Source organism: Mchenga conophoros, linkage group LG15, assembly GCF_057382185.1.
Source record: "Mchenga conophoros isolate Kocher_MC1m ecotype Shallow Benthic linkage group LG15, M_conophoros_male_GT1.1, whole genome shotgun sequence".
Classification (NCBI taxonomy): domain Eukaryota; kingdom Metazoa; phylum Chordata; class Actinopteri; order Cichliformes; family Cichlidae; genus Mchenga; species Mchenga conophoros.
The window spans coordinates 35265229-35292722 of NC_140540.1; the positions used below are offsets into that span (position 1 = coordinate 35265229).

At 41.1% G+C, this 27494-nt stretch overlaps 1 protein-coding gene across 3 annotated transcripts in view; it reads right to left on the reverse strand.

Moving 5' to 3' along the window:
* Window positions 1-3478: 3478 nt before the first annotated feature.
* arid3a (AT-rich interactive domain 3A) overlaps window positions 3479-27494 on the reverse strand; it is a 49737-nt gene continuing 25721 nt past the window's right edge. For 2 of the 3 annotated variants that reach the window (XM_085247243.1, XM_085247244.1), the window contains exons 4-9: window positions 17287-17359; window positions 14984-15167; window positions 13979-14226; window positions 12150-12440; window positions 10980-11069; window positions 3479-9725 (exon numbers count right to left, since the gene is read on the reverse strand). In XM_085247243.1, the coding sequence (XP_085103369.1) occupies window positions 9556-9725; window positions 10980-11069; window positions 12150-12440; window positions 13979-14226; window positions 14984-15167; window positions 17287-17359 (1056 nt within the window). In that variant the 3' untranslated portion in view covers window positions 3479-9555. The remainder of the gene's footprint in view (window positions 9726-10979; window positions 11070-12149; window positions 12441-13978; window positions 14227-14983; window positions 15168-17286; window positions 17360-27494) is intronic. The other variant, XM_085247246.1, reaches the window with a different exon arrangement.

Here is a 27494-nt window from a genome sequence, read left to right on the forward strand (position 1 = left end):
GCTTATTGGGCGGTGCTTTGTAAAAAAGCCAGCGTCAACGTGATACGCCCGTCACGTTGCCCTCACTCCCACCCCCCTTTGAATTTTATATGCAAAGAACCTCTGGGTGAGCACGATTATTAAAGAGCAAAGAGGCAATTTCTGCAACAGCATACCTTACTTTTTAAAAAAACTGCATAATTTAATATACACGGTGAACTTAAAATGAGGCATTTAAGGTGTAGAATTCAGACTTTAATTCAATTTTATTTACATAAATGGCAACAACAGTGGCCTCAAGATGCTTTAGGGCAAAGACCCTACAAAAGAAAACCCCAACAACCATACCCCATGTTTCTAAGACTCTTAGGGCCCAGTAAGAAATTAAAGGCCACAATGATACAGTCAATGGGAAGCATGTGTAATGTGAATATAAATGGTTCTAGCACAGAACCCTGTGGAACTCCATGATGAAACTTAGTGTTAGGCAGACTCCCCATTCACACAAACAAAGTGGAGTCTGTTACAACCCCTGCAGCACAGTACCTTTAAGTCCTATTGCAAGATTCTCTGCCACCTATTCTATGCCACATCAACATCTCCTCCTTCACTACATCCATTAATCTTCTCTATGTTCTTCCTCTTTTCTTCCTTGCTGTGCCATCTTCAACATCCATTGTACAGTATATCCACTATCCCTCCTCTGGACATATCCAAACCATCTCAGCCTCTCTAACTTTATTTCCAAACTGCTTGTTCAATCTGTCTTCCTGAGCTACTCATTTCTAACGGTGTCCAATCTGACACTCCACATGAAAATCTGAACATCTCCATCTCTGCTGTCTGTGCTTTTTGACAGTGCCATCTTCTCCAAACCTTGTACCTCCCCTTTCACTTTTACTGCTCTTCTGTCAGAAATCACCCCTTACACCCGTCTCCACCCTGCCTGCACTCTCCCCTTCATTTCCTATGTGCTTGAGTCTGTTACTTTTGATAAGTAACTGCAATGATCATTTTAAATTTGGATGCAAATCTTGTGCATCCATGCACATCAGACCATTCTGACTTTCCTCCCTTGGGATGCTTGGCCAGGCTTTTCCTACAGCTGCCTTCAGTTGCTGCTTGTTTGTAGGACTTTTCTCCTCACACCCTCAGACCAGCTGACTTCAGGAGACAAAGCATTTGCCTATCAGTACTGCAAGACATCATCCTATCGGTTTGGCTGCATCCAATGCAGTTTAAGCATACTGTAGTTGTAATTCATTCTGCTGCATCTTCAGTCACAAGAAATAGCACATGGTAAAGCCATTCCATGTCCAGCATCTCTGGGAGAGGATATTTGAATCCTTTTTACATACCTATCCATCATTCTTGCAGAAAAACCTCTTAGCTTTTTTTTTTTTAAAGATCCACTGAATTTGTGTACAGAGGAGACAAAGCTTTTCAAATTCTTGTGGATCTGGCCGTCAGCATGGCACTTTAAAATACTCCCACAACCACCTTTGTTAATACAAATCTTGTTGCTTATCAAGATATTTCAAATAATAAAAAAATATAACAATTAAATGAAAAAATAAAAAAACTTTTTTTATGCTAAATTGTTTTCACTAATGTAGAAATAATTTCCAAAGACTATACTGTGAACAGGTGGTAGGCTCATAACCATTAGTATTTGTTTATTTTAGGTTGCAAGTTTCCATAAGATGTGTAAAATGAGAAGCTTCAGTAAATGGATTTTAACAACTCGATGCAGTCAAGGTCAAAGACACAAGTGCTGCAGCAGCGTAAATGTACAAAGACAACTCAGAATGAGACAATCAAGTTCAAGTTCAAAGTTTATTTGACACATGCAGTGGCAGGTTGCCCTGCAGTGGAATGAACCCGCCCCCGACCTTACACATACAACACAGACATCACATGGGGATACAAGTCAGAGTACGGTTGCATTACAGAAAAAACACTGAAATGTACACTACAATGGGAAAGGTACAAGAGGAACATTATTATTGATCTACTCATTTTAAGCAGTATCTTAAGATTTCAAGTAATAACCCTGGTGTTGCTTTTACAGTCTTTATATTCTGTTAGATAGTTTGCAACAGTTTCTTGAGTAAAATTAATCTAAAAAATAAAGGAAAACCTTTTAACCTTTTCTAATTAGAGGATAACATCATCAGTTAAACATCTGGGACAGCAGAGGGGGTTGTTAATCAGTTCCAGCTGTTTTGGTGTTAATGAAATTAACAACAAGTACACTAGACAACAATGAAAACACAAAACAGAAAAGGCTTTACAGGTGGAGGCCACTGACATTCTTTCCAACTCCTTCAGGTGTCTGCCAACCCAGTCTCAAGAGCATGGGGCAATTCCAGCAGACATGCAGTTAGTCCAGGAGAGCTGGGCAGGGCTGCAGAAGGACCCTAATCCACGAGCAGGACCAGAATCTGCTCTTTTGTGCAAAGAACAGGATGGGCACTGCCAGAGCTACAAAATGACATCTAACAGGCCACTGGTGTGAATACCCAATCAGAAACAGACTTTCATGACGGTGGCCTGAGGGCTCCATGTCCTTTAGTGGGCTCTGCCCTCACTGACTGGCACCACAGAGCCCAAGAATACCAGAATTGGCAGGTCCACTACAGGCACCCTGTGCTTTTCACAGATGAGAGCAGGTTCACCCTGAGTACATGTGACAGACGTGAAAGGGTTTGAAGAAGCTGTGGAGAACATTATGCATCCTGTAACATTGTTTAGCATGAACCGTTTGGTGGTGTGTCAGTGATGGTCTGGTGAGGCATATCCATAGACGGACAGACAAACGGCCTACAGGCTACACAATGGCACCTTGGCTGATTTCTAACACATATTACACTCTGTCATTATTTAGTTAACGTGAAATTAGACTAAATGCAGAAGCGGTGTGTGGAAAACTAAAGTACACCCCACAACTCTTTAGCTTGTAAAACCACCTTTAGCAGCAATAACCTGAAGTAATCATTTACCATAGATTTCAGTATTTCACATCATTGTGGAGGAATTTTGTCTCACTCTTCTTTGCAACATTGTTTCAGTCCACAGAGGTTTGTGGGATTTCGTTTATGCACAGATATCTTAAGGTCTGACCACAGCATTTCACTCTGGTTGAGGTCTGGACTCTGACTGGGCCATTGCATCACCTTGATGCTTCCTGTTTTTTTTGCCTTTTTGTTGCAGATTTTGCTGCAGTGCTTGCGATCATTGTCCTGTTTCATTTCAGCCAAGCATTTGCTGGACAGATGGCCTCATCTTTAACTCTAGAATCCATTGGTCTACAGAGTACACGGTGGGTTTGCCCAGAACCTCAGCTGTTTGTGACCCACACCCGTTTCCACACCTTGGCTCGTATGATTAAGTAGAGGATCAATAGGGGGTCCATGTCCCTCTTGGTGGACACTCCCATAGGGCTCAAATCTACTACCGAGTAGTTCATGGTTGACTAAGTGATTGCAAGATGCCTGGGTCTAAACTTCTGCTTTTACTGAGCTCCTCACACCTGAAGATGATCAATTAATCTGGTTGGCAGCAACTGGCTCTGCTATCTCTTAATTCCTGTGAAACCATTAGTACTTAGTGGTCTAATTTTTGTTAAATAAATACTGACATAGTCTAATATTTCCCCTGAGGCTGTATAATTCAGGATAACTGGCTGTTAAATCTTAGTCCCAAATACTTAAAATAACATCCAAAACACGTCTGACATTTAACAAAGGTGATATTTTATTAATTTCAGATTCAAAATAAAAGTATTCACACTAACATATATTGAGTAAATAGGCAAGAACAGATCTTCACCCTTCAAAATAAACAGTTGCATTGCCCCGCTGCCACATCACTGATGTGGTGGCCATTGGGGAAACATCCCACTTGTGAAAAAATGTGATCATTGATAGAAAAAAAAAAAAAAGAAGGAATAAGCACACATTAATAGAGCAGACTGCAAAACTCTGAACTGACAGTGGTGCGAGAAGCAGTACTTGTCAGAGTACTGGTAGTAGTTAGCTGTTGAGCTGGAGGTTCCCTGTTGTTGGTACTCAAATAAGCTAAACAGCAGAAGTGTTACGAAAGTGTAACGACAAACAAGAGGGCGGCGGACGCCCCGGCGTCAGAAATGAACCTCTCAACCAAGAATGTCTTGTTTGTATCTAACACAAGCACGGCGTTCATATCAATCGAGGTCGGCTGAAGTTCACTTCAAACGCCGGCGCCCGTTCTCGTGTCCTCTTCCTGCCAAACTGTAACTTGAGCCCTCACCGGGTTAAATGCATCAAACTGGAGGTAGAGGTAGATTTTCCTGAGAGGTTGTAAGAGACAAGAGACAGAGTCCTGTTTCTGTTCTGAGGATACACGTGAAGCTCTCTCTCACACACACACGCTCTCACTTGCTCACGCACACACACACACACACACACACACACACACACACACACACACACACAGACACACACACACGCTTCCCTATAATAATCACATTACCATTATAAGTATCATCACTGTATTCAAAAATCTGCTCTATAAGTAATCTCTGTGTCTCCGTTGCTACAGCATGTCTAAAACAAGGGAAAAAGAAGCAGGGAAATAGCCAAAAAAACAAAAAACAATAAAAAAATTTTTTATATATCCATAGCCCTAAAAGCCATTTTCAGAAATAATCTACTTAATGAGTCTTAGTAATACATGTTAATTCATACAATTGTCACAGCAGAAGGCATCTTGTTATTTTATCATCATCATCATCATCTTCCCTATCCACAGTCCCCCTGATTGAGGTAAGGTGAGTGGTGAAGTCCAGTCAAAAGTCCTCGAGCCCCACATGCGCCTTAACCCGTAAATGTTCTAGCAAAGTGTCCATGTCGGCAGCAGGTGGGAGCAGGAGTCACGCTCCAAGCAAGACCCTCAGAACCATGTTTTTCAAGCAGTTATTTTATCTACAGCTCTGGTTGGGATCAAAAACAGCTGAGATTCAGACACTTAAAAGTTACGAATGAGACAGAGAGCGAGTAAGCCGATCGCGATAGACTCTGAGGGTTTGTGCTGATATTAACATACTGTTATCAAAATTGGACTCCAAGACAGGCAAAATAGATGAGTTATGTTGCTGTTCAAGTCTGTACAACAGTGTCAAACGAAGCAGGCTTCTGAAAACAGTCCAGGGCCATTAAAGACGAATAAAATAATAAAAAAGCCAAACATGTTGCGCAGGCATTGTCTAATCTAATGATGGAAAACATCTGTAAGCTATAGGAGTCAAACTTCCTACCATACAATAAAAAACGAAAGCTCCAGCCTGAACAAAAATCTGTTTTTCACAACTCTACAGGCTACAGAGTTAAGACTGATGCAGTTTTCTTAGCTACACTGTGCCTTAAAATATCAGAGATGAACTACCTCTGACCAGAGGATCCTACATGATTGCACTGATACAGGCCAGACTGCATTTTCCCTGTCTGAACCACTTCCCTGTTTGAGTGCCTTGCAGAGCTACTGATTCTAAAAGCCTGTGAAGTTTGGTTTTAGTGTTCCGTGATCTGAATGCTGATTCTGAAGCTTTTACATCCTCCACAAACATTAAACTCTGGAAACACCACAAGGAAGTAAAGAAAGGAAAAGAAAGTAAATGGAATAGTTGAAGCCTTCATATCCTTCCATGTTTTTTTCCCCCCCATACAGGAAACTTTGACTGATTGTGCGCTGTAACAAAAACCTTCCACTGAGGGGAGCTCTTGCCAAAGAGCTGCCGCTAAAATGGTCATCATTAAAGGTGAGAATTGCATTTTCAGCTGATTGTCTGTGGTCACTACAATCTCTTTTAAAATCCTTATGAACCGGCACCACCATCACTTGAGTGGGGTTTTTTGGCCTGAGCGCAGCCTCCAGCAGGATTCTCCCAGGTGTGGCCCTGCAGGAGAAATCTGCCAAAGCTTTTAGTCCTTGAGGTAGAAACGGGGTTTGATTGTGGTTGAAGGGATGTCGAGAGTGTTTGGAGGTATACGGCATTGTCTTTACGTCTCATGATTGTTGCTACCGCGCATGTTAAGAACATGTTCCTTGAAAATGCTGCCGTCCACAGAGAGAGCGAGTACAGTCGAGTGGCGGTACCTTTGTTGTTCATGTGCAAATATCACACACAAGCAGTCGATAGTTATACGATAAATATGGATTCACCGAAGGGGGGGAGGGTGCTTTAAAAGCTGCCTTGGGGGCCAAAAGGTCACAGGGTCAAATGTGAAAAAGCAGTGTTGATCCTTTAGATTGGGATTGATTGAATTTAGCTTCTCTCCAGCCATCCTCCCCCAACATGCTTCCAGCCGCAGTACGTCTCTATTTGATTGTCAGCCATTACTGGCAACTGTGACACCTGCTACTCCTGATACAAAGAAAAACAGCCCTCGTATCCACTCATACTGCAGATACAAGGAAGCAGGAATACGTGAGGGCTGTCATTTTCCCCTTTTGTTTTGTTTTGGTTAGGGCCTACGCAGTACTCTAACATACCAACCCATTACTGTAAGGGCATGAAAAAAAGACAGATGACATTCATGGAGCTGAGCCTTTGAATCTCACATTCACAAAGTGTTTACTGTGTTTCTAAGAGATGCACTTATCAAACATTTAAATCAGCTGTACGCCTGAGTTAATGAAGAGCAACACATTCTACACGTAGACACTCTCTGAGCCTGACGGCGTCCTAACACATCAGCCTCATGTCTGACTACGTAATTTCAGTCACTTTTTTCAGAAAGGTGTCCTGCACATGCTCATGGGTTCACTGGAGAATTCGCCAAACAGCTGAATGTTTTATCATCGTGTCTCAGCAACCGTGTGTTCGGTTTACGGCGTCTGTGTGGAACGGCCTCCTCGAGCCCCCGTCTGAGAACCAGAAGCAGCTACTGCTTGATGTTGCACCATGCACCAAACGCAGACACACACTCGCAACTCTAAATGTTCAAAAGTGTGGTTTAACCTCATCATAGTTGACATTGGCAATCGATGCCACAAATGCAACACTTCTTGCATGTGTCTGGCAATTATTGCAAGGTTAGTGTGGCTGTCGCTGCCTCAGCCATGGGCTCATCTTTGAGAAGGAGGAGGAACTTTACGGTAAACAGATAAAGCCGGCAATGTTTTGTATTCCGCATCTAAAAGGCGCTTAAGTGTTTTGCGGAGAGAAACGAATTTAGTTATTCGATTTGCAAATCAAATGGTTTCTGAAGTCTCGAGCAGGGTTTTACATAAACCTGAAGTCCGCCTTTGCTTTCCTGTGCCTGAGGATGGACAGTTCAATCCTTTGTGGACATTGCACTGAAATTCAAGAACGCCACTGTGATGACTGTGAGGTCCGTTACAAAAAACATAAAAGTAATGACCAGTTGCTCTGTAGCAGCTGGTGGTAATTTCCCACTGAGAAGTGAGTCCAGAATCAAAGCCACGACAGCCATCTGGTGATATTTGACTTGAACGGTAAAAACTGATTAAACTGAGGTACCGCGCGCTCTCTGGTCAGCTCATGCTGTGTTAAGGTCTCTGAACAGAACCCACGTACAAAGCCTGATTTACTTCCAACGTCAGTAGGAATGAAGCTGCTTTGTGAAGTGGGGTGACTGTGTGTGTGTGTGTGTGTGTGTGTGTGTGTGTGCGCGTGTGTCGGGGCTGTGGGGAACAATCTTTAACGGTTAACAGTTCAGAGAGGTAACAGGTTAAAGTTCAAAAAGCTGAATTGATTGACTGACTTCAAAAAGCACGGACACAAATGACACAGATTCTCCTCTGTGTTTTGTAAAGCTAACAGAGTTTGTACAAAGACGCGAGGCCACAAGCAAACGCCGCAGCTGCGATCACCTCTCAGCCATCGCAGGATCCCGGACAGGTTGCAAGCTAACCTTAATGAGACCCTGTTCGTCTCAAGGCGAGGGATAAGAAGCACTTGGATCAGAAGACACACAAATTCATCAAAAACAAAGCTGAAAACGCTAAAATAAAAATAAAAAGCATCTGAAATCTATAATACAAAGCCAAAAAAGAAAACACAACACAATGTCACATACGAGCTGAAAAAAGCACTCGTCCGAAGCCCAGATAAGCATCTCCTGACACCTGATTGTCCATTTGAGCAGCTCTGCAATAATAAAGATTCAGTATACGCTCGACTCCTGCGAACCTAAGATGGGAAATCACTTCATATCTCATTAAGGGGGCTTTTTATCTACAAATACATGCATGCATCTTTTCTTTTTTTGAAAGACAATCACTCCACTAAAGGCCAAGTTAGAAAGAAGATAAAGCAGATTTCAACACGTGGAAAAGCAGTGCTCTGTCAAGTGGGATATTTGTTTAAGAGCGAGAAACACGTGAGAACATTCACCTAAAACCTGTGTTTTCCCACATAAATCTGAACCCTAAACAGGAAAAGGAACACTTGGTGTGGACAGCATTGAGAAAGTCCATCCTGTGATGAGGTGCAGGGAGGTGGGAAAAAAAACAAAACAAAAAGAAACAACTTAATTTTACCGCCTGTACAAACTGACCTTACTCTTACAAAAACAGCCATTTTGAAAACTCTACCAGCATAATGGAGAGAGAGAAAAAAAAAAAAGGTAAAAGGTGTATTTAACAAGCCTCGTGTCAACAAACAGGAGTGGATTTTCTAGCTAAATTAGCCGAGCGTCACAGGAAGAACAACTATGCCCGCCTCCAATGCGTGCTCCTTTGCATTAGTCTGAGTCGGGACGCCGACGTCACTCTGTCTATTCACAGGAGAATCTGTGATGTAATGCATACGTCCCCACACGACAGGAGCACAGACCTGCGTTGTTATCTCACACAGACACTCAAAACGGCTGCCGTGTGTATAAGGTTTTACCCAAAATGAGGTCACAATGGTACAATTTATATATATTTATATATATTTATATATGCCCTGAAGAAACAACACTTATCCTTAAAGTTATTCTGATTAAAAATAGATGATATTCTTTTTTTTGGTATAGAATTCTTAATATAGATTTTTTTCCTGCAGTGAAAAGATTGTTAAAGATTTAAATGATAAAAAAAAAACAATAAAGAGAATAAAATAATGACAATAATGACAATGAAAACTTAAAATAAAATCTCTCCCCTGAAGGATAAAACATCATTGTCAGTCAGTAGCTGTGTTTGTGTGTGTAAACAATGCTTTCCTAGTTTTTATCTTCTCTTTTGTTCTCCAAATAATCTGTACATTGATGCAGAAATAAATAATTCACAGGCTGTGCATATGTCTTTGTTTAGCATATACTGGCTCTCAGTTGGGAGATTTTGCTTTTTCAAGATCATTTTGGCGATGAAGAACAAAAGAGTTTGTGAGAGGAAACCTGAGATAGTGTACTTCAAGTGAAAAGAGTTCCAGTTTGTGTCTTTCTGTATGGTTTATGGTTCTTCTCTTTTCTTTTCTTTTCTTTTCTATTTTTGGCATTGGTGAGATAGAAAATGAGGTTGCTTTTTGGCTTCACTTAGCGTGGTAAATAAAATAAAAAAATGAATGAAGGAAAGGCTGGGAGTTTGTTAAGACAATGAGTTGCTGGAGTTTGAGGTAGGTGTGTTCTGCAGCTGCTGCTGCTGCTGCTGCTGCTGCTGCTGCGGAGCGACGCGACTGCTGGGAGCCTTGTTGGTGACGGACGATGCAGATGCACCAGACGAGGCTGACCCTGGTGCTGCCTGAGCAAAAAGAACGCCTGGATAGAAAACGACAAGAGGGAAAACAAAAAGGAGTCAGAGTACAAAACATCTGTCAAATGCTTTGAATTACAGTCTGTATATACTGATCTGCAACCGCTTGGCGACCACTTTTTGCTAGGAAAAAAACTGCCTTTCCTGACCAACTGGCGAGTGGTTGCTCGAGGGGGAAGGTGCTTCAACAAAAACCTCCTTGCAACTGCTATAGTCGCATGTAGTTTGTGTGGAAGAAGCTGACTTGTCTGCAGACACAGGTGCCAACTGCTCACCTGTTAGTAGTCAAACGGTGAAAAGCGAACATTCACTTTCAAAGAAAAAGTTGTGCCATTTGAAACGCATTGTTTAAGCTGCACCAGAAGAGACTTGCTCTTCACGCATCAATCTGAAGCTGACAGCTGGTCACTAACAACATTCAGGCTCTAGTTACCTAGGTAACCCTCTATTCTATTTACTACCGGATTGTTTGGCTATCAACGCTTGATAGATACTTCAATCACATTGCCAACTTTGTCTTCGCCCCGTTTTTATTCTCTTAACGCAATTCAATGCCTCTGGTTACTGAGAATCACTTCATGTGTGAACACAGCTTCAGGTACAAATTTTTAGTTTAGTTTTTAGTTTCAAGGTAAACGTGCTCAGTTTCCCATTTGAGTCACACTGACGTTTCACTGCAGCTCTGCAAATAGTCAGTGAGAATGTGCAGACAAGCCGGCACCTGCCATTTAAACTACAGGAGACAGCAGCGTTCTGCTAGTGACTAAAGCAGTCCCAAAGAGCTCTTTGGTGCACAACTGTACACCTATTTCTGACCAATTTCACCTAACGACATTAAGCAATCTCCAACAGCCAGATTATCCAAGGGGTCTAGGCCCACGAGACTGAGGTCTTACCAAACTTGGTAATCTTCCTCCAACAACAACACTCTACGATGTTACTGCACAACTCTGCTTTGCCACAAAACAGGAATAATCTGCTCTGTGTAACATCTCTTACAGCTATAATCATTTCTCCATTTCTTCACAAATCAAATAAGCAACGAAACAACATATGAAACAGAAACAAAAAAGGTGCTGATAGGAACATTCGGAGGAAGAAAGGGGGCTGGTCTCTATACCAATCTGATGCTTCTCCAGATCTGTAAGTCAGCCAAGAGTCTTACTGGAAATACTTAACGTTTCATGACTAACTGCGAAGCAGCGAGCTCATATCTGACATTTTGTTGTGTCACCTTAAGTTACAGAGGAGCTGCTCACCAGTGTATACCACTCCATTGAGCTCCACGGACATGCTGATGCTCCCTGTGCCGTTGGTGGTGAGGTTCAGAGCTGAGTCTTGTCTGCCATCTGGAAGAAAGCAGTTTTCATCCTTATTCATTTTTGGATCCAGATTTGACTTAAGAATACTCAAACCAAATGGAGAAACAAAACCGTCCCACAGTAGGAGCAAAACTGAATTTTTCAAAAATGTCCCAATGAACATTTCTCATAAGTCACTTACCGAGAAATGGTTCATGTGCACGATCAGATAGACAGTAACCGAGACAAATCCTTCTATAAGATCAAGGTGCGTGCTTACAGAAGGGAATCCCCACACAGATAATCATGCATGTATGTATGCACGCACGCTGCTTCTATAAGCTAAGCAGGTCAACCTATAGCCCTGCTAGGTGTTACTTTCTCGCAGTTGGGTGCTGTGGTTTGTGGTGAGATTACAAGAATGCATTGAGATACTAACTGTCATGAAAAGGGAAATGTGTCAAACCTAGCTCGCACTGGCAACAATGAAATGTAAAAACCTGTGATGCCAAGAGTAACTGTGATGTCGTAATAACTCCAGATTTTTATTTTTAGTTCATTTTGATTTGCAGTAAAGACAAAAATAAACTTCAACTCTGGAATAGTTAAAAACAAACAAACGAATGTCCCTAAAAATGCACTCTAATAACCGACCGTTACCATTTGAAATACATTAATTCATCTTCTTCTTTTACTGTTCATTTACATGTTAACCACTACCAGAGGTGACATTTTCATTTTCACGTGGGTGTTTTCATACACAGATCACTGCTGCTAGCGCTCACGCTGACATTATCGACTTAATATTTCCCAGCAACCTTAATATTGCTTTTTTATCTGGACTTGGCCATTTGCTTTTTCTTGACAATCGAGAATAAGTGAGAAATTACAGTTTCATTTCACATCAGCAAAATCAGTGTTCTTGCATCTTTGAGCTTTTGAAACCAGGGAGATGTAAAAAAGGTGGTGTACTCTTTTATCTCATGTTGATTAGATAAAGGAGGAATTTCCTCAAACGAGAGTGTAGAACAGCCTGCAGCTACTGTGCAAAACATGAAAGTCATGTCTGACTGGTTGTTTTGTTCCTCTCTCTCTACCTGAATATGTCAGAGCTCCACTGTTCAGTACCTTGGTTGTTGATGCGAATGTTCATAGGTATCTGAGCAGTCATGGCTAGCAGGTTCTGCTGCAGCGCTCTCTGCAGCAGTCGCTGGTGTTCCTCGGCAGACAGCGCCATCTTCTTCTCTGGCGGCTCGCCTGCTTCCAGTTTGTCCCTCAGCTGCTCCAGAGCGGCCACCTGAGCAGCCATGGCGGCATGGGCTGCTGCTGCCTGCACAGCAGCCACTGAGTGACCTGCCAAGCCCCCCGCTGGCAAACGAGCCATGCTGACGCCTGCCAGAGGCTGGCCTCCCTCTTCTTCTGGCCCAGCAGCACAAAGAGAAAGGGGAACTCAAAGTCAAGCAAACTCATATGATGCATTATAGTCCCCAGACATAAATTTCAGCGTGACCACAGAAAACAGATAATAAATAAGATGCAGTGTGTTACGGGAAGGTCCCAGGGTTAAGCTCTTTTAAAGAGAGAGATGACAGCAAATCAGATTTGATGCTATTTCTTTATTTGAAGATCGGAGTTTCCGTTTAAGAGATAAATTTGGCAGAAATGATCTCTGATCATAAATGTGCTATCAGTAAAATTCTCAAGATTTCACAGTGGATCCTCATTTTAACTTAAATTTTCAAAACTTTGATCCAACACAGTCAAGAGTAAATCGTTATACTGTCACGTTATACTGACAAACCGTATACTTGACTTGAATTTGTCATTTTGACCTGAGAGTAGACAAAGTTACTGCCATATCCATGTATTTTAACCTGATTCAAAACCAGTAATCTGATTACTTTTTTCAAGTAACGAGTAAAGTAAGGGATTACTATTGCAAAAACGGTAATTAGATTACCGTTACTTTCCCGTAGGAACGCTGCGTTACTGCGTTACTAAAACCGTGATTTTTTTGCGAGAATGTCTCATGACAGTGACGTAAGCAAGTGCAACGTTTGTGACAACAGCTGTGTGCAGATCAACAGTGGATCACATATCGATTGTGGGAGAGAGTATGAGCGTGCAGCGTTTAAAGCGTGGAAGTACTGACCTTACTTTGAGTTTGATTCCATAAAAAGTTACAAAAACATTAGTGTCCGTTGTGCGTGGGAAGAAAACTTCTTTTTACAGCGAAAACCCCCCCCCCTAAACAAGCACCGAGTGCGCAACGACGTAATGGGTAATTCACAGAGAAACTCACGGATTCTTCCACTGACCGCCTCGGCACACCTGCACCAGGGTAAACCTCCGCCTACCCTACTCCTGCTTTACAGGTGAAAATAGAGCAAAAGGACCGCTGAGTCTTTGACTTTATTTATTTTCTGCTGTGTTTCACTTGCATCTATTTGAAAGACTGAGTGTAAACACAAAAAATATTTTCTTTTATGTGCTGGAATGTGTAGAAAATAGGTTTAAATGTTAAACAAATTTATTCAAGTCAGAGAATGGTGCATATAATTTTATTTTTGCATATGCATGAAGTTAAAAGATTAAAACTGATAAAACAAGTTAAAAAAAAGATACTTTTCCATTTGATTACATTTTGTATGATGGATTATGCAGAAAAAGTAGAATTGGGTTGACAGATCTATCGCTTTATCACCTCCTCAGGTTGTAAATCATGTTTTTAAAAAGTAACTAAGTAGCTAAGTAACTAAGTAATTAATTACTTTTGAAAATAAGTAATCAGTAAAGTAACGGGATTACTTTTTTGGGGAAGTAATCAGTAATTAGTTACTGATTACGTTTTTCAAGTAACTTGACCAACACTGTTCAAAACAATCAACATCAAAGAACATGTCCCTCAAACAGTAAATTTTCTTCGATGTGCATGCAGCGCAATAAGCAAATCTCACCTTTCTTGATCTTGTGGATGTGACCCAGCGAGGTCCCGTTGGTGCCCACTGTTAAGCCCATGCTGGGCGTGGGGAGCTTCGGCGAGGACAGCATGGTGGGAGTCCCATTGGGAGAGTAGGTGAAGAGAGAGCTGCCAAAGCTCTGTCGCCGGCCCTCCCGTCGATTGCTGTCGATGGCTGCTTGAAGCTCGTTGGGGTTGCTCAGTGCCCTCTTTTCACATTCATATGGGTACAGGTACTTCATGTATCTGAAATCAACAAAGTGCACAACAGGTGTGCCCTTCTGAGTTTTCGAAGACAAAGTTTGGCCCAACTTCAGCTAACTAGGACTGATCGGTCTTAATACAGGGATTAATTTCTACAGCAACAAGTATGGAACGATTTAACTTTAGCTAACTCTTGCTTAATTGCTTAATTAAGAAAAAGGGTGCTATTAAGGGTATTTTCACACGGTATTTTGTCAGTTTAAATCGGACACTGGTTCTGTTTCCCCATTTGGTGTGTCTGGTTGTGAACACAGTAATCACACTTGGGTGTGGACCAAAACAACAGCACCGAGACCCTTTGGAGAAGGTGTGAAAATGATGCGAACCAACTATCAGGTGTACGTTAAACGTTTCAGGTTAAAAAAAAAAGTCCCGTAGCCATGTATGCTTTGTATTCTTAATGCGGAAAGGTACTATGGATGTGCTAGCAACTAACCGTGAAATGAAAAGAAATTCTCCATGTTCTCCAGTAGACCAGAACACGGCACCTTCTTCCTGTATTTATTTTTCTTGCTCCCGCCTCAGACACATCCGGCAAATGAGTGGACTGAACATTCTTACATGTTTTGTAGTAACGGATGCATTTTGGACTTCTGCATGTGAAGTCAAACCAAACCAAAGGAAAAACTACAAGTTTACAAACTCATGACCAAAGTCGGGCCAGAGTAAACAAACTACAGGTGTGAAAACGCCCTGAGTAACCTTTAAGCACCAGTTAAACGAGTGTTTTTATACTGACTGTGTGCGAAGAGTGAAGGCTGCACTGGTGATTGAGGTAGGCAGGTTGAGTCCTTTGGTGATCTCCCTCCACAGTTTCTTGTTAATAACCTCCACCAGGCCACCCTTCTCTGTTACCAGCTTGTACAGCATGTACAGATCCAGGACCTGTTTGGCCATGATGGGAATACGATTCACTGGGGTTCCTGCAGCAACAGGAAACAGGAAAAAAATACAGTCATGCTCCACCAATAAAATACATATGAAATAACATCAAAGACAAACAACAGTACCTGAAATAACAGTTGTCTCCCTTTAGCCAATAAAGGTGGTGCGCGGTCACACCCATTCATTTTACATGTTTAAGACAGTGCTGTAGCTCACAACTTAATTGTAGCAAAACCTTCTTTGGCTCTTTTGTCACGATTAAAAGACCACACTTTTACCATTCAGTATTAGCAAACAGTAATTTGCCAGTGCAAGGTGTTGTTTAAGTGCTCAGAGTGACGGTGCTGCGGTCGAGTGGCGGAGCTCACCAACGCGCAGATCTAATAGATGCTTCGCCCGTGCTAGGAAACTACACTAGGTTTGCTTTTACCCTTGAGCTGAACCAACGAACTTGGCATCCAGGCAACCCCACAAATAATCAACCAGATTCAGAACAATTTACTGTCTTTTGGCTAGATGTTAAAATACAAAACAATGGGCAGAGTAAGACCACTTATGACATTAACGGCTTTACATAGAAACGAACAAGCATCAAATATATCAAACTCCTGTGAGCGTCAGTGGTTTGTGTCCTTGTATGACCACGCTTTTTTCCAGTCCACTCCTGATGGGGTTCAGAGGTCAGCCCTCACTTTTTAACTTTGAATTCTTATATTTCAAAACCTGGAACTATTTTTCCACTGAAAACTGTCATTTTTACAAGTATTTACCTTAAATATCTAATATTTCAATTACAACAACATGTTATTATCATTAGATACTTTTCAGCTTATTCACAAGGGCACGCCACTGTGGGCAACTCCACGTGTTTAGCTTTTACACTTGCTGCCCTCCCTGACACAACCCCAGAGAGATTTGTGGTTCCTCTCAGAACTGAAAAGGGGATCTTTATCTAATTAGGGGAATTAGAAACTCTACTACTGCACAATAAACTTTGTCTTTTCCAAATCCACATTTAAAATACTACTTGGAAATCTTCTTTAAAATAACTTTTCTTTTAAACCAGAGGGCGGGGTTAAGGGGGTTCAGGGGATGTCCAAAGAAACAGGTTTTTATACCCAAAGGGCAGTTTATCAAAACTTAGACGTGTGACTCATTTACGGCTAATAAAGATAATTGGAAACAACCTAAGACAAACTGTGATGAGAAAGAAGTTGCTCTAAAAATGTCTGGAAAAAAAGGCAGAGTAATTGTGACAGCTATTTTGATTTTATTTGAGAAGATTATTAGAATTTAGTTATTGCTCAAGGTCAAAGTACGGAATAAAACGCTTTCATTTACATTACTAATATGCTGTATAATTGCTATTATTATATTGGCTGAAAAACCAAACCAATCAAAGCATTTTTTTAATCAATTTGTCTTCTCAGTGATTATAATTCTCACGTCATATTTCTTATAATGGCCTAGAGATGGCGCTTTCAGAATCTAGGAGCACACTACCAGAGGCTGTGTGAACATCTACTACTGCTTGGCTTTTTGTTTTTTCAGTCATGAGCAAACTTTTCTTTTCTCCCATGTCAGTCGTCCGCCCACTGATCTGATCATATCAGCCATTGGCATCCTGTGAAATCAACACGGCTTCAAGAAAATAATTATCTCAAGTTGGCAGTCTGGCGTTAGCACACTGAACACAAGAAAATACAAACTATTCACTTTTCTTGTTAGGTGTTTAGATAAGAAGAGTGAAAAGTGGTTATGCGTGTAGTGTTAGAAGTGGGGGTCGAGCTATGCGGACAGCCTGCAGGATGGGAAGGTAAACTAATCCATCCTCAAGCATCGATACAGTGTGTCCCTTCTAGTTATAGCCTGGGAACGTCGACTTGCTGTGTGACCATAAAGCAATCATGGCTGAAATGAATAAAGACCCCACCCATGCCAGTGAAAGATGAGTAGACAGTGCTGTGTCATATATCAGAGAAAGAAGGGGGTGGGTGATCATCCTCTCTCCTCATCACATTAAGAAGCTGCCAACGACAGCGGCCGGAGATAAGGCGGGGATATGTGATACAGCAAGATAAGAAATGGAATAAATAGGACGTCCTATAGTTAGTGAAATCAAATTTGACACAGGGGGACAAGGATATGAAAACATACCTCGTTTTTGCATGAAGCTGAAGAGGTCATCCAGAAACTCTTTCCTCTTTGGGTCTCCATCCAGTTCATAGAGCTGTGAAGAGACAGTGGATAGATGGTGTTTAGGGCTGAACGATATATCGCATTTGCGATAATATCGCGACATGATCAAGTGCAATTTTCTAACCGCAAAGGCTGCGATTATACTCTGGACATGTCCAAATTCATGGGCTGCATCCTCCTGAGGCCGCATTTGTAGACCGATTACGTCACAGCGACGTGCCGAAGGCTGTCCAAATTACTACCATATCCCAGAATTCATAGCGCGGCCCAGCCAAACTCCAGTTTCCAGCAATGGCGGCCGCTACTAAGTTTTAAAATTACTCATACTAATCTTTCTGGGTCACAAAATAAACTTTTAACATATTTTCAGGCGAGAAAGTAGTTGTGTAAACATCAAATATCTGCTCGGTTTATCAAGATATCCCATATTTGCAAAAGTGCTTCGACGTTTTCAGAGGCGTCTGCTACCCACCAGCTCAACAGCTAGCCGGGAGCTCGAGGGTTACTGATGCGGCCGAGAACGGCACAACTCCCGGCACATCATTTTCAGATCACCGCGGAGTTTCGCTGCTTGCGTTAAACGTAATATATAAGTCACTTAGACAACCTAAAAATGTTATTGTTGGGCTTTTTTCAGTGTTTTGTTTGTTCGTGAGTAAATCGGTTTGGCTGAGATTAAAGTTATTAGATTAGATAAAATAAAACTTTATTAATCCCCCGGGTGGGTTCCTCCTTGGTTTTCACACAGCTGACTAAACGTCAAACAGAAAACTTATTAAACAGAAGTATGAGACAGTCGAGAATTTACACCAGTGTCTGGTTATATTTTAGATAGCAAGAAGCAGACGGCCGAGTTTATTAAACTCCACCGAGACAGCGGTGACGCTAATCAGAACTAGCCTTCTGATTCAGAAGGCTAGACCGTCCAATTTCACGCCTTTAAATTTTAAAGGGTGTTTGTGTGTGTGTTTATACAATTGCTATTATGTTTGCACTTTATGTGTAATGTTACTGACTGCAAAGATCAGTAAGATGTGTGTATTTTTTATTTATTAGTTTTATTTATTTAATATTATTTTTTAATTGAATGACTGTCTAGTAGTTCACAGATGTCGAAAAACTGAGTGTGGTAAAGCCACTGATTTTGTTTATGTATATTTCTGCAATCTGCACATTGTACTGACTTTCATTTTAATGTTTACACCAGGGTTCCTTGTCAGCACTTTATGCTCAGATGTTTGTAAGCTAAAAATAAACTATTGTGTATGTTCAAATATACTGTTGTGATTGAAGAAGTTAAATAAAAATGTCAGTCATCAATTCATGCATCACCTCATGTCATCATAACAGAGGTCTGTCTTCCAGGAAAGAACAGTTTAAAATTAATGTAATATTGTCATGGTCCTGGGTCATTTTGACCCAGTGTTCTTAGTTTTTCTGTAGTTTTGTATTTTGTTTCTTATGTCCATTGGATTGTTTGGTTTGGTATTTGGATTCCCCCTGTGTCCATGTTTTTATTGTGGTGTTTGCTCTGGTACCGTGTTCCCACCCTATGTGTTCTGTGTTCTCCTCATCCCCTCGTATTCATCCTTCTTCTCTGCCTCTCTCTCTGCCTCTCTCTCTCCGTGCTCATCTCTGTGTACTGTGTTGTGTTTAAGGTCCACATCTTGGTGTCAGTATCGTCAGTTTCGTGTCCTCCCTGCTTGGCCATGAGTAATTGTCTTCAGCTGTGTTCCCCGTGTGTTCCCACTCCCCTCGTTACCTTCTGTGTATTTATGTCAGAGTGTCCCTTTGTTCTGTGTTGCGTCGTCCCTCTAGGTTGTGTGCATTTTCCGTGTCTTCCCAGCGCCTCAGCTTTTAGTTGCTCCCAGTATAGTTTTATATGACTTCTTATGTTCCTGTTAATAAAGACCGGCCTTTGAGTTCATCCCCGTGTGTCTAGAGCCGTGCATTTGGGTCCTCTCTTGCCTTCACACAGCCGCCGCATGACAAATATAGTATTGGCCATACTATATGATGTATTGCTTGTCTTTGTTTAATAATACAGAAGACAAAGACCTTAAAAAATAATCGCATATCGCATCGCAATCGCAATATTGGGGCAAAAAAATCGCAATTAGATTATTTTCCATAATCGTTCAGCCCTAATGGTGTTTTTAAATTCTGAGACTACAATAAAAGTATTTTTAAAATATGGAGAATGATTAGTCAGTGCTGTAATATGCAACAACAAGACGGGAGGTGGGGGTCTCCGTCTGATAATAAGAAGATCTGAGAGACACAGTAGACCTTGTGGCCTGATGAGGACTTGATTAGGTACAGCTGTTAGCGGGGCCTGGGGCCTCGGAAACGTCAGTGAAAGTTGGCAGTAAAAGTGAAGGGGGTTACTCGAGGGGGTGACAATGAGGCCACCGAGCCTGTGGATGTTTTTTTTCCTGCCTAGTTTTTTCAACGTGACTGTGAAACATCCTCTTAGAGTTCTGTTTACTACACGCTCGCATTTATTCGAAAGCGAGAAAGCAGCAGGCACACATTCGCCATCTTCAAACTTCAGCGGCGTCCGCAGTTATATTTACAAGACTCGATAAAGCGCGAGAGTATCGACAACTGTACATCACACCGTGCATAAGTGAGGTCACGGAGTTTCATAATGTGTTATTGAAAATAGAAGGTTGTGAAACACAATGTACAACTGAGCACCACCAAACAAAACCACAGAAAATAGCACCAAGGCGTATTGTTACTACACAGCCACCAAAATAGCAGCCAAGCCACGAACCCTGATGTTGCAGACGCCCGTGAAGCGCGTTTGATATCACGTCAGGAAATCACTCGGCTCAGCACAAAGCTGACGCAAATAACCATTGTGAACATTTTGTCTGATAGCAAATTGCAGCTCTTTGGATTTTGGTGTGTTGGTGGACAAAACAAGCAGCCGGCAGACGCCTCCACATAGTTAATACGCAAAACAAAAAAAACACAAAACAAAAAAACCCACCATTGCAGAAAAGTAACAAGTCATGAAAGCAGCATTCCCATAGGAATGCAACACAAAGCATCTAGGGTGTGTACAATAGGATACGTGCCATTAGACAAAATGAAAGCAACGCATGATTGACTTGGGAAATTCTCATGACCTTCCTGCTCCGGGTCAAAGAGTAATATGCAACAAAGAATTTATCAAACGAGTTAGTAAAAAGATGTAAAATAATCCTCCATATTGTCCTGTAACCTGTGCTTGCTACATGAAGAAGAAAAGATAAAAGGAAAGCCTTTATCGCACAATGTTCCTGTATCTTGCTACCAAATTTGCCCCTCTCTGTGGCATTCAGCTCTAATTAGTGACGCCAAGCAGTCGTGAGATCTTATTATCTAGTGGGTAAGGGTTAACAGAGGGCCGGAGAGGGCTGTGGGGGATGCCAACTAATGTAGACGCCTGCTGGAGGCAAAGGGGGAGTTTTAATTACAGGATGCATGCATTTTGTGAAGTGCCGCGCCATAAATCTTAGAAATTACCCTCTCCCCAGCTACCACCCCCTCCCCATGTTGCTTTATTTGCTCTCTCCTGCCTAATCACACCAATAAATATTTCTCTAGAGGGAAGCATTCAGATTCCATTCCCCATTTAATGCTCACGATGTGGTAACAAAGCAGGACAATGGAAATCGCTACTGTAGATTTAAATACGCCACACATGATAAATGAAAAAACTGAAAGGTCTCACCTGATGTAATAGTTAAAGGTAACATTTTCATGTGTTAGTGTTACAGCACTCAAAGACCGTGGCGTGCTTATTTTTGGCGGTCTTTCTGCAAACTAATCAAGTGAGTAATCTTTAGTGAAGTCTGAAACGTGTTAACAAAGTATGCTTGTGCATATCCAGGTTCAGGTTTCATCCAGGTTTCACTGATGATAGATGTGGGTGAGGTAGTCTGTCCTGCTTAGCAACAACGAACAATTTAACTATACTTTAACAATATTGTTTTAAAGCCAAATAACCAATCCAGTTAGTATAAAACTGCATAAATGTCTACTTGGACTGCAATACTCTTAATCTAATAGAGGCAACAATCCACATTTTAAGATACGAGTTATTTTTTAGTTCTAGTTCACTCACATCATAAATCATGATTGTAGTTTTGCTGTACTCTATCTACTGACTTGGTATGAGTGAGTATGGAAACAATGCGATTGACAGTAAACCTATGGGAGGGTTTGCTCCACCGTGCTACATCTAAACACCAAATGAAAGAACGGCAGTAAAGTTGCACAGACTTGAAAAAACAACTCTGTGCTGCACTGAAGTTACTGTGAAACATGTGGTTGCAAAGCAACTCATTAACTCTTTCTGTTGGCTTTTTCCCACTTTGATTCAGCTTCTGTATAATTTTCCATTTTTGCTGGCCTGTGTCTTACTTCCTTAACACTCTTCTGTTTCTGGCCATCTCACGGTTTTATGTATATATAACCCTTGTGTAGATTTACCACCCTACCTACTTACATATGTAGAGTATCTATCAGGCTGAGCTGGGTGTGGATGTTTTAGGCTTGTATAGACTTTCATGTCTATAGTATGCACACCGGGGCAGGGGCCTCTCCTGGATTAAAGCGCTGTTACTAGAAACTAGATAAACGACTAGAAACTGGGCCAACTGGTAGCTCAGGGTTCATGCCCCTTGTTCCAATCCTCTAGAAAAAACAAAAAAAGACAACTGGGATTGCAGAGATGACTATTGTGTTTTGAAACTTGCACTAGCTCTTTGAAGCTCTTTTAAGTGGGAATTCATATAACTGTACTTATAGCAGTAAACTCATAATTACAGCTAAAGACAGGAGTGTTATGGGGGTAAATTGCGACAGTAGAAAGGTCAGCAAATGTACTCTACTCTGTCAGTGATTTATTGTTTTACTGCTGTCTTGATAGTTTCCCACCCTGACACCCTGTGTATGTAGGTCAGTGACAGCCGGCTACATATGAATTGAAACTAGGGTCGGAACAAAAACAAAGTGGTTTTATACTACAAATAATCAGTAACCAAAGAGCAGCCTTTGCAGCCCTCGCTGAAGTGACAATAACAGTGCAGTCGGAGTGCATGTGTGTGTGTTTTTAGAGGGGCTGGCCGCACCACTGTTAATGCAAATGGCAGGTGTGCTGGCACACAAGTGTCACATAGCAGATAATAGAGGCTTGCAACTGAAAACCAAAAACTGAGAGAAGTCAAGGGTATCACCTACATGCTTCCTTACACCTGCTCATCACCTTGGGGTGAGGCTGACACACAAACACATGCACGCTAACCTACACACCTGTAACACACAGTAGGTCAGAGCAAGACAGAAGAAAAAAGTAGTAACGTTTCGTGCTCGTGGTGGCTTTCTATTCTTCTCATCTAACCTAAATTGCATCACTTTGACAGTATTTTTTTTCCAGGGGTGCAGCAGGTAACTTAACTATACAAGGAAATAATTCACATAATTTTTGAAATAATTCAAAAATGGGCACATACACTTTTTTTTTAAAAATAAAGCCCAATAGCCATTTGATCTTCCTTTTTTGAATGATCCTACTGTCAAATCATACAAGATAAATGTTGATGTTTGAAATGGACAAGGTGGGGTGTGGTAGTACATAAGGCCATTTGTTTCAGTCACATCTTCTGTATGGTCCCAATACAGTCCTCACTGGTTACCCAGTTATCACGTATAGCCACCAAGAAACTTGTTGCATATGTTAAAGCACTTTACTATTCAGAAGGTTGTTGTCAGTTCTTGTCTTTACATATCTGAAATGTCCTTGGGCACTATAAATCCTACCATCAGTCTGTGTGAGACGATGTTAAAGTGTGTCTCCGGATGCAGACTGGAGTGCTAAACATGCTTTAAGTGCTAGGTAAGATTAAAAACACGATCTAGAAAAAGGTAGAACACTTGGATGGAAAAAAAGTAACAATTTTCATACCCAGTGAGATTAGTTACATGGGGTAATTCTAAAGTAGCTGTTAGTGTGAAGGCAGTGGTCTATGCTGTCCAGGGTGTACCCCACTTCTCAGCTAATGTCTGGGAAATGTTCCCAAAGGTGTCAGCAGGAGAGCGCTGAGTGTTGAAGGGAATAAATTGGCAGCGGGTGAATGTCTGAACCTAGCTGAATGCATCACAATGTTATTAAAGAGGTAAAAGGCTAATTGGTCCAAAACAAAGAGCCTCTATAAAAGTCATAAATTTGACTTAAGATAGAAATAACAGACAGGTTATCATCAAATTCTTCAGCTTTCCAAACAAAAAACATTCCATGTTAAAAATGCAAACGTTACTGTGTTGACTAAGTCTCACAATAAAACATTTTATTTTCCTTCTTTAACTTAACTTCATGTGCAATAGGTCAGAGACGACGTGAGGGTTGAACTTTAGGCCATGATATAACCTATTATATTGTTTAAACTAACAAATATATTGTATACTTCATGACAGCTGAGGGTTGAATGCATTGTTCTCATTATATTATGCAAAGGAGCTTAATAAAGTGAATGAGCTTGTTTGGTTTTGTGCAGCACGACATTATAGCAGCTCATAATTCACTTGAAATGCACAGTGACAACCTCGTTGTGTGTGTTATAACGTTCCCTTTGTATGCATTTCATTCAACAGCAATCTTTGTTTTTCAGCAGCTATGGATGGCAGTACTAACCCCTTCAGCCAGTGTCAAAGGAGCAGTTTCACAACATCATATTAATCTTTGTCTTTGCATTGCCCCACCTAATCTGAATGGAAGGTCTAGTATGGCGTAATTTCTAGAAGGCTGTGTTAAAAGGAGTATACTGTATATGTAACCGTGGTTGAAGTGCTCAGTCAGCATGCATGTGTTAACACTGGTTTGCTTTATTTAGCTCCCTTTATATTGATAAACTGCCTCTGTGAAGCACAACCTCTGGTTATCATCTCTAAAAGCCCAAAAGTTCAACAGAATCTCATGAAACGGAATAAGGCATTTAGAGCACAAGGCACTAACCTGGCCTTCAAACTCCTTAAATCCAAATCTAATGAGTGTGTGCAAGATGCCCCTGAATAAGCCTGTCGGCAATCAACAATAATCCAAGGACCCACTGCAGACTCCCAGTGTCAGATACCACAGGACAGCACTTAAAAAGTCCTGTTTTGACAGCACAGGGAAGACCTATACAACATTAGGTGCTGGTATCTAAAATTGGCAGTTGGGTTGACAGAGAAAACAAAAATAAAGGATGTGCTATACTCAAATTAGGGATGTTCCCGGCAGCTAGTTTACAATATGCTTAAATGAGAAAGGCAAAAAAACTGAGTTCAACATTAACTATACACTGTTTTTGCTTTAATTACTTTGCTATACCAGATGATATTTTTTAACAAGATGACTAGAACTGAAAATAACTGTTTTCAGTTATTTGACAAGGCTTTAGATGAGATGAAGTGTTTCCTCTTGGTTTTTGGTTTGTCACTTGCAAAGATGACAATGCGTGAGTACTAAAGTTGTCATCACAGCAAGATCATTAAAAAAAAAAAAAAAAAAAAAAAAAAGAGCGGCCTGAGACATTCACACATTCAGGATACTGCTGAGTCTTCATCACCATTACAGGCGACCAAATGCCTCCCCCCTACCACCCATAACAAAAGAAGCACACGCAGTAACACCTAACGCCTAATTCAGAAAACACAACATAATTTACTTACGTTTGGATTATACTCTTTGTTATTTTCTGTATCACTGTGTTCAGCTTGGACAGGAATTTTATTTTAAGATGGCCAGCTTACAGGTTTTAGTGGGGTATGGAGGTGGAGGTGGATCACTATTTTTATAGGCTGAAACGTGTTAGAGCAGAAGTCAGAACCCTATGTACAGTCAGCCTTCATTTCCTTATAGAGCAAGGCTGGAAGACTGAGGCATCGTCCAACTTAATAAGCACAATACTGCTACAAAACACAATACCCTGCATTGCATTTAATCAGCACTAACACCTTTACGGTAATGTTAATATTCACTGACGCTGGTTAAAAAACACAAAACAAAAGAAAGGAACTCTGTTTTTACTGTGTGACATTTGAAAGAAAAGGAATCAGATTCCATTCGTGTTCTTGTTTACGATGACACATCCAGCATTCATCTGCTAATCAAACAATGTCAGCACAACTGAAATTATAGTTTCCGTGTGCAGAGTTCACAGACGTGGGCCGTCAGTGCTTATCATGATATAATACTTTTGAAGAGGGAGGATTAAAAAAAATAAATAAACTTAAGTGCATTCACACTATTGCTTTAAACCTTGACTCCAAATATTAAAAAAAGCAATGTATGTGCTCTGCATTTAGCAAATCTAATATATTTTGACATAAAGCACCCAGACCTAGTCTAGGATAGAGGGAGCCACCCCTTGTGTCTTCATAATTTGACTTTGACTTCATATTTCATGCCATCTTGGAATTTTTGTACTTAAATTATATTATTATTAAATTATATTATTATTAAATTACAGGGAGTGCAGAATTATTAGGCAAGTTGTATTTTTGAGGAATAATTTTATTATTGAACAACAACCATGTTCTCAATGAACCCAAAAAACTCATTAATATCAAAGCTGAATGTTTTTGGAAGTAGTTTTTAGTTTGTTTTTAGTTTTAGCTATTTTAGGGGGATATCTGTGTGTGCAGGTGACTATTACTGTGCATAATTATTAGGCAACTTAACAAAAAACAAATATATACCCATTTCAATTATTTATTTTTACCAGTGAAACCAATATAACATCTCCACATTCACAAATATACATTTCTGACATTCAAAAACAAAACAAAAACAAATCAGCGACCAATATAGCCACCTTTCTTTGCAAGGACACTCAAAAGCCTGCCATCCATGGATTCTGTCAGTGTTTTGATCTGTTCACCATCAACATTGCGTGCAGCACCAACCACAGCCTCCCAGACACTGTTCAGAGAGGTGTACTGTTTTCCCTCCTTGTAAATCTCACATTTGATGATGGACCACAGGTTCTCAATGGGGTTCAGATCAGCTGAACAAGGAGGCCATGTCATTAGTTTTTCTTCTTTTATACCCTTTCTTGCCAGCCACGCTGTGGAGTACTTGGACGCGTGTGATGGAGCATTGTCCTGCATGAAAATCATGTTTTTCTTGAAGGATGCAGACTTCTTCCTGTACCACTGCTTGAAGAAGGTGTCTTCCAGAAACTGGCAGTAGGACTGGGAGTTGAGCTTGACTCCATCCTCAACCCGAAAAGGCCCCACAAGCTCATCTTTGATGATACCAGCCCAAACCAGTACTCCACCTCCACCTTGCTGGCGTCTGAGTCGGACTGGAGCTCTCTGCCCTTTACCAATCCAGCCACGGGCCCATCCATCTGGCCCATCAAGACTCACTCTCATTTCATCAGTCCATAAAACCTTAGAAAAACCAGTCTTGAGATATTTCTTGGCCCAGTCTTGACGTTTCAGCTTGTGTGTCTTGTTCAGTGGTGGTCGTCTTTCAGCCTTTCTTACCTTGGCCATGTCTCTGAGTATTGCACACCTTGTGCTTTTGGGCACTCCAGTGATGTTGCAGCTCTGAAATATGGCCAAACTGGTGGCAAGTGGCATCTTGGCAGCTGCACGCTTGACTTTTCTCAGTTCATGGGCAGTTATTTTGCGCCTTGGTTTTTCCACACGCTTCTTGCGACCCTGTTGACTATTTTGAATGAAACGCTTGATTGTTCGATGATCACGCTTCAGAAGCTTTGCAATTTTGAGACTGCTGCATCCCTCTGCAAGATATCTCACTATTTTTGACTTTTCTGAGCCTGTCAAGTCCTTCTTTTGACCCATTTTGCCAAAGGAAAGGACGTTGCCTAATAATTATGCACATCTGATATAGGGTGTTGATGTCATTAGACCACACCCCTTCTCATTACAGAGATGCACATCACCTAATATGCTTAATTGGTAGTAGGCTTTCGAGCCTATACAGCTTGGAGTAAGACAACATGCATGAAGAGGATGATGTGGACAAAATACTCATTTGCCTAATACTTCTGCACTCCCTGTATATTATTTTTAGGCCCTTTGATACTAGCAGCCTGTCAGAAAATATAACCCCGCCTCCCCCCTTTTTTTGGTTTCTTTAGTTGAATCTAAATCAAAAATGG